Consider the following 8,490-nt stretch of genomic DNA (forward strand, 5'->3'; position numbering starts at 1 on the left):
ACCCACCCACACGACGGAGCTTACATTCAATGAACCAGGTATACCCACCCACTCGACGGGGCTTACATTCAATGAACCAGGTATACCCACCCACATGACGGAGCTTACATTATATGAACCAGGTGTGCCCACTCACACGATGGAGCTTACATTCTATGAACCAGGAATATCCACCCACACGACGGAGCTTACATTCAATAAACCAGGTATACCCACCCACACGACGGAGCTTACATTCAATGAATCAGGTATACACATCCACACGACGGAGCTTACATTCTATGAACCAGGTACACCCACCCACACGACGGAGCGTACATTCAATGAACCACGTATACCCACCCACATGAGAGAGCTTACATTCTATGAACCAAGTATACCCATCCACACGAGGGAGCTTACATTCTACGAACCAGGTATACTCACCCACATGACGGAGCTTACATTCAATGAACCAGGTATACCCACCCACACGACGGAGCTTACATTCAGTGAACCAGGTATACACACCCACACGACGGAGCTTACATTCTATGAACCAGGTATACCCACCCACATGACGGAACTTACATTATATGAACCAGGTATACCCACCCACACGACGGAGCTTACATTCAATGAACCAGGTATACCCACCCACACGACGGGGCTTACATTCAATGAACCAGGTATACCCACCCACATGACGGAGCTTACATTATATGAACCAGGTATACCTACCCGCATAACAGAGCTTACATTATATGAACCAGGTATACCCACCCACACGACAGAGCTTACATTCAATGAACCAGGTATTCCCACCCACACGACGGAGCTTACATTCAATGAACCAGGTATACCCACCCACACGACGGAGCTTACATTCAATGAACCAGGAATACCCACCCACTCGACGGGGCTTACATTCAATGAACCAGGTATACCCACCCACATGACGGAGCTTACATTATATGAACCAGGTATACCCACCCACACGACGGGGCTTACATTCAATGAACCAGGTATACCCACCCACATGACGGAGCTTACATTATATGAACCAGGTGTGCCCACTCACACGATGGAGCTTACATTCTATGAACCAGGTATGCCCACTCACACGATGGAGCTTACATTCTATGAACCAAGTATACCAATCTACACGAGGGAGCTTACATTCTATGAACCAGGTATACCCACCCACATAACAGAGCTTACATTATATGAACCAGATATGCCCACTTACCTGTCGGAGCTTACATTCTATGAACTAGGTATTCCAACCCACACACGGAGCTTACATTTAATGAACTAGGTATACCCACCCACACGACGGGGCTTACATTCAATGAACCAGATATACCCACCCACATGACGGAGCTTACATTATATGAACCAGGTATGCCCACTCACACGATGGAGCTTACATTCTATGAACCAGGTATACCCACCCTCATGATGGATTTTATTTCATAAAAATCAGGCACATTTTCACGGTGATTATTAATTCTTGTTAACAGATATATCCAAGTGATGAGATTTTTTCTCAAGAACTTGTTATATGCACCACAAGTACTTTCTTCTTATTAACTAGGTGCATCCACCAAATCAAGAATATTTCCCCCTTAATAACCAGGTATCCATATGACAAAACTTAATTTCTATGAACCAGTTTCACCTAAATCAAGAACATTTTCCCTTAATAACCAGGTATCCATATGACAAAACTTAATTCTATGAACCAGTTTCACCTAAATCAAGAACATTTTCCCTTAATAACCAGGTATCCATATGATGACCTTAATTTCTATGTAGTAGGTTCACCAGAAAGAAAAACATTTACTCTTATTAACTTATTAAATACATTGATTAGAAGATTCTATTTTTATTTTTTTTGTATAGCAGAAATTACCACAAGAAAAGATCCCACTTTTTAAAACCATAAACACCGGTACCATCTTATTGATGTTAATCAAGTATTGTACGAAACTGCCCTAGATCCATGAGTCTATGAACTGAATTAGGCCTCGTTCATAATCTTGATTGTTCTTTAGGAGATAGCTTGGTTTTAATACCCGAGAGAAGATAAACTTTAGTCCATTATTCTGTTGCATTCAGAACCTGGTGAGCAAGTGAGTCTATTTTGATCTGCTGTACTTTCATTAATAAAATCAGGTTTTACTGCTTACACAAAATTTGAGATTCATAATTCAATCCAGGAACAATTAATGAAGACATGCTATTAAAATACTTATGCGCTTCTATCCTTGATATATAATTATTAGTAATATCAACTGGACAACAACGTCTTCCTATCGGTAGTGAATAAGGCTTGTAAAAGATGTTTTCATTGTATTCTCAAACACACAACAAAGGTTGACTCATTTACTGATACATTATACACTAAACATTTATTTCATCTACTCATTGAAAACGTACGCTTTTCAGAACGTGACAATGTTATCTTGTTCTACTATTTAAAAGTGCACGACAAAACTTTTTCACACGGTCTGGGTTAGCGCATCCCTGTTAGTACAGGTTCCTTATTTTTACCACGTTGTGAGATCTGACATCATCCAATGTAATTACATGATCTCACGAAACCATACTCTTGGCTAAATATGCGCCACTTGAGCTGATTTCTAGCATTTGTATGTTACTTTATAGAGGATCCTACAGTACATTTTCATAATTACTTACTTCTGGTTTATGCCCCTAGAGGGCAGTATCGCCTGATATAATTGTAACATAAAGAAACTATTGTCCGGATTAATTGACAATATAATAATAGGTCGAGAAACATTTGAAATTCAAACCTTGTGAGAAAGCCTCTAGACATGCAAGTATAATCATCAATACGTATCCTAAAAACTCGAACCCTTATCAAGACTTTTATAAATTGAATGGCAAAATATGATTATCAGCGTGAGGTACGAGGTGAAAGAGACAACCTCCGGTGAAAGGTACTCTCTTCTGAAAGATTACACCATCATCACGAATGCGAGTTAAAATAAAAGACTGCGTCTGTGAAACTCTACCAATTACATTTATTGCTTTAGATAACAAGTCGTGGAAAAATAGTTTCCATAAATTTCACAGAAGATGCTAGAGGCGGAAGCCAATTCTCTTGATTAAACAACAAACTTTTATCCATTATTTTCCCTACTTATATCTGCTTATAACTAGTTTTTAGTGGTCTTTTATACTTTAGCCTATATAAAGATGAGCAAAATGTATAGCATTTTACTAATTTTTAATCAGTCCTTCCTTACAGAAAGAGGACTATTTATTATATCCACGCTGTTAGCGCTCTTGGTGGCACATTGTTAACTCGGAAATAGACTGATTTATTATGTTTATATAATAGCAGAAAATAGAATGTAAACGACTTTCATGAATGAATCACTGACAGATACACAACTCTTTTATCTATATTCTAATATCTGGTAAAAACATATAGAATAGAGTGCATAAAAAAGTTACCAAAATTCAGATCCCAGCTATCTCTTTATTATTAATCAAATAGGCTGACTGTGCAATGATCCATAATTTTCTAGAAGTGCGGATAGGCCTGCTCGGGAAAACAGCCATATTTCATTCGTCCTGGATTATTAAGTAAAACGTTTGATATTAATGCAAGGAGGGGGAAAGCATCTGTTCTAACGGTGTGTAATTTGTTTACAATTACTTTGTTGCTAAAGGACTAGTTTAGATCAAAAATATGTTTCTAAACACAGTATATACTAATTTGACTTGACAGCTCTTCTTACGTGTTTCAAAAGTTTATATATATAAATGAATAAAATGAAGTGATGTTTTAAATTGCGATTTTTTTCTTTTTTTCCCTCTTAGTGTCATCTGGTGATAAATAGATCTATTATAATTGAGGCATAGTATTTTTGAAAAAATATCCTTAGAATTTTAATGAACCAACTGACAGCTTCACTGTCTTGTTATTTTAAGCAATAATTGTTGAAGGTTCTCTATTGTGCTAATCAATTTAAAGGTTTTTTAGCAATTGGAAATATTTATTTCATACAAATGTTTTTGACACTGTTTTTTTTATTATCAGTTTAGGATCTACTTCATAATGACTAAAACAAGAGTTATAAATAAACGAATATAAATTGTCGAACGTAGAAAAACAAAAAACTGGACAAAAGCTACCAAACTTACCAAATTAACTACTTCTAATGCATTAAATTTCTATTTTACGTACAATTTACATCTGTTGTAGGCCTAAACAGAAACGTTATGCTTTGAACATAGTTAATCGAGAATATTTAAACCCACAGTTTATTGGTTTTTTTTATTTCTCATTATACGTTTCTTTCTTTCTTTGCAATCACTATGAGGTTAACTTACTTTAATTTCCACACATATGGCAATGTCTATATCCACTCTTAATAGATTGTTCACTAATTTAAATTAAACATTTTGGGTAAATTCAATGAGTTGCATACACGGCCGTTCCCCCATGGGTCAGCGGTAAGTTTGTGTATTTACAACGGTAAAATCTGAGGTTCAGTTCCTCGTGGTAGTAGAGAAAACGCAGATGACCCAAGAGGTGGTTCCTGAAGTCTATTAAGAGATAGAACAGCATACCATCCAGTTGCTGTACAGTCTTTTGTAAATTGTGATATAAAAAGGTAAATAAAAATAAGAAAAATTAATAACAGTAATCAAATAGCTAAATGAAATAAAAAAGAAGGCTGCCATTATTAAAAAGAGGTTTTAGGGAGTAGGTAATGGTTCATTTTACTTTTGTATAGAATAAAAAGCTTTACCCATTTGCGGAAGTTTGGAAATGACGTTTCAAATGGTTCGGGCAGACCTTAATCAGGGCAGTGTAGATAGGTCATGGAGGGGATAAACAGGGGAACGTACAGTGTAGTAAGGTCATGGAGGGTTAAACAGACGAAAGTACAGAGTAGGAATGTTATAGAACATTCAACAGAGGAACGTAAAGTGTGGTAAGGTCATGAACGTATAGAGTGGGAATGTCATGGAAAGTTCAACAAAGGAACGTACAATATACGAGGGGTCATGAAGGGTTAACAGACGAACGTACAGTGTAGTAAGGTCATGGAGGGTTAAATAGATAAATGTTCAGAGTAGGAATGTCATTTAAAGCTCAACAGAGGAACGTACAGTGTAGAAGGGTTAAATACAGGACCACGTAGTGTAGTGTCAAGTTAAGTTAGAAAAAGACTATTTATTTTTGTTTCTAAATGATGGTCATGTTTATTGTAGAAATTTTCAGATGTCAGGCAAGAAGTATCCATGTCAGTAATGATGTAACTGTAAACAAGAAAAACACATATATTTGTCGCCAGCCATCACTTCTGGCAAGAGAGGAAGGACATGTCATAAGGTTTGGTTAATCTACCACGTCGCAAACTGATAGATCATACATCTCATTACGTATTTTACAGAGTTTACTGCTGAAGCAGAAGAATGATTAAAATATGCAGTACAACTAGCTAGAATTCACAAAAGAGTAACTATCATCCCAGAAACCACAAGGGCTCAGTGAGTATCCAAATAAGTATTTTGAATTGAAATAGCAATTTCCAAAGGACTAGCGAGTCCCCCCCCCTCCCAATAGCAAATCCCAGATCTATTCTGGTGGTACAAAGGGTGAATTTTTATTTTATTCTTTCATTGACAGTTTCAATTTACAGTCGTCATACTTTTAACCCTTGAAAAGTGATAGTAAAAACTAAAATATTTTGTCATTATTACCCTGGTTTTAAAACATCAAATTTTTTTATTTCAGACAGCTAGTTCAAAAAATAATTATAATTCAGAGAGGATTATACGTCTGATGTTCGTCCGCTAAGGCCTGGAATAGCTAGCTGGTTAGGGCGCTTGACTCACAATCTGAGGATCTCGGGTTCGAATCCCCGTCCCACCAAACATGCTCGCCATTTCAGCCGTAGGGGCGTTATAATGTGACGGTCAATATCATTATTTGTTGGTAAAAGTGTAGCTCTAGATTTGGCGGCGGGTTATGATGACTAGCTGCCTTCCCTCTACTCTTTCACTGCTATAATTATGGACGGCTAGCGCAGATACCCCTCTTGAGCTTTGCGCGAAATTTAAAATAAACCAAATGGTCCGCTAATGCAACATATTCAGTTGACAACCAGAACAGGGCGTGTTTTCATTGAATCTTAATTAAACTTAGTTTAAGTTTTGCCTCTTCTGAAGGCCCATTCCAAAGTGAGTGAATTTGTCCGGCGACTACAGCAAGTAAAGTTAATATAAACCATATAGTTCATGAGAAGCAAACATTCAATACAGTTTCCCTCAAAAGACTCGGGCTTTACTATTTAACTAGGGTTAAGTTGTGAAACATTGCAGTGGCAGGAAGCAGTTCAATAGAGGATTTAATTATTTGGATACAATGTTTAAAACTAGGTCAGTACTGTTTATAAGTAACATCGAATTACGTATAACAACCACAGTCAACTAAACGTATTTTTATCCTGTTTGGGATTTTTAACATGAATAAATGAATAAAAACTTCAAATGTGTAGACAAGTTGTATAATGACGTACAGCTGAGTCACGAGATTATTAAATTGCTACTGCGTCTCTTCTCTAGATGTTTTCTAATAACAACAAAAAACATCCACGAGTAGGATCATGCTCTATGTGGAAACGTTAGTTATTAACTTTGCCCACGAAAGAGATTTGGTTATCCATCATTTTTTCTTTTCAATAACAAGCGAGAGTATTAAGTATTTTAGGATTTCCTTGTTTTACCACATCATGAAATACTGACGTTTTTTATTAAAAGTTTGTCAGTGTGTGACTTTGGTTTCATGGTAACATTTAGTAGCAAGGCCTTTTTTTTTTAGGACCTCAGATTTGTCCAGGTGTTGTTTCGTTTTACGTCTTGGAGCATACATTTAGGCATCGAAAAAAAACTGACCATATGATTTCACAAAACATAATGAAAAGAAACCTACTTAGGTGCGTCATCTGTTCCCCACAGAGAAGCGTGTTGGCAAAATTAGTATGTTGGCTCAAGTAAATGGTCCATCTGTGGAATGTGAGATAAGGACACAGCAGGAGGGGGGATTCAATGAATGTACAATTATCAGTTAATGCTTCTGAGCAGTTGTACCTAAAAAAACAAAACAAAAAACAACAACATTCTATACTTACACGTTACTAAAGGATAAAATAAAATGAACCGTTAAAGAGAAAGAAGAACAGAGAATTGACGGTTGAGATTATATACAAGGCACATAATGATAAACGAATCAAGAACACAGCGGTATTAGTACAATTTGTATGGCCTTGAAAACTTGAAACTGGCTCGATCTCAAGGTCATTAAGGAAAGTGATCTCCAGCTGAAGAGAACATGACAGCTCAAATATGCACATAGACATGAAAAATGTCCTTGAACTAAAAACTAATGATATATATATATATATATATATGCCATAACGGAATATATTTAGTAAAAGTTCTTCGTGAAGTATACATACACGAACAAAAGTTTGATCCTGTATACTCATTGAAACATCTTTAAACAAAAAATATGTTCTAAAAACTTGTTATCACATCATTAGGACCTCTGGTTTAGATGTTTAACTCACACACCAGGTAAGGCAGGTTTAGATGGCGTAGATGTTTAGCTCACACACCAGGTAAGGCACAAGGAAAGAAAAAAGAAGGAATTCCAACTAAACCTTTAAAGAAATACATCAAAACAGAAATAAAAATGAATATCTATAAAACTAATGCGGATTCATAATACCAGGTTGAATAAACAAGAAAACACTACAGGGTGATTAGAAGAAGAACAGCACCAACAGCAAAAAACAAAACCCACACACACACTTCTTATTTAAAATGTTTCTACATAATTTATAATCCCGGTTACATGGTTTTAAAGATACTATCTTACTAATCAAACAATGTTTAAAAATTGTCGTAGCTGTATTGAAGCAGATGTTTCACCAGAGTAAGCCTGTGTAATTAGAAATACTGAAACCTAATTAAACATTAAAATACAGTGAAAAATAACAGTTCAATCTCAAGACCTTTTGTTAAAACTTCATTCAAGAATCCCTGTCACACCAATCATGCTCGCCCTTTCAGCCATGGAGGCGTTATAACGTGACGGTCAATCCCACTATTCGTTGGTAAAAGAGTAGCCCAAGAGTTGGCGGTGGGTGGTGATGACTAGCTGCCTTCCCTCTAGTCTTACACTGCCAAATTAGGGACGGCTAGCGCAGATAGCCCTCGTGTAGCTTTGCGCGAAATTAAAAAACAAACAAACAAACAAACAATCATTCAAGAAAATATACCAACTGACCACATGTATGAAATTATTAATCAATTGGGCCGATGGCTCCAGTGAATCAACAAGTTAATCTTCTCGATTGAAGTATTCAGTAAGCCATTGCACAACTTTATATGTCTAAATCTTCAGCGGGCTATATAATATGTTGAACCGATGAGTTAACCATCTGGTTCTAAGATTCATTA

The 8,490-nt window shown here is 36.5% G+C and overlaps 1 protein-coding gene across 1 annotated transcript; it reads left to right on the forward strand.

Annotated features, from left to right (window-relative positions):
• Positions 1-94: 94 nt before the first annotated feature.
• Positions 95-1,297, forward strand: LOC106475456 (zonadhesin-like). Its single transcript, XM_013936139.1, has one exon. The coding sequence runs from the start codon at positions 95-97 to the stop codon at positions 1,295-1,297; it is 1,203 nt and encodes a 400-aa protein (XP_013791593.1).
• Positions 1,298-8,490: the final 7,193 nt, after the last annotated feature.

The sequence above is a fragment of the Limulus polyphemus genome, unplaced genomic scaffold (genome assembly GCF_000517525.1).
Source record: "Limulus polyphemus unplaced genomic scaffold, Limulus_polyphemus-2.1.2 Scaffold147, whole genome shotgun sequence".
NCBI classification, from domain to species: domain Eukaryota; kingdom Metazoa; phylum Arthropoda; class Merostomata; order Xiphosura; family Limulidae; genus Limulus; species Limulus polyphemus.

Bases quoted from the DNA above. Each gene is read 5' to 3' on its own strand.
- LOC106475456 (XM_013936139.1), top strand. From the start codon at position 95: ATGACGGAGCTTACATTATATGAACCAGGTGTGCCCACTCACACGATG.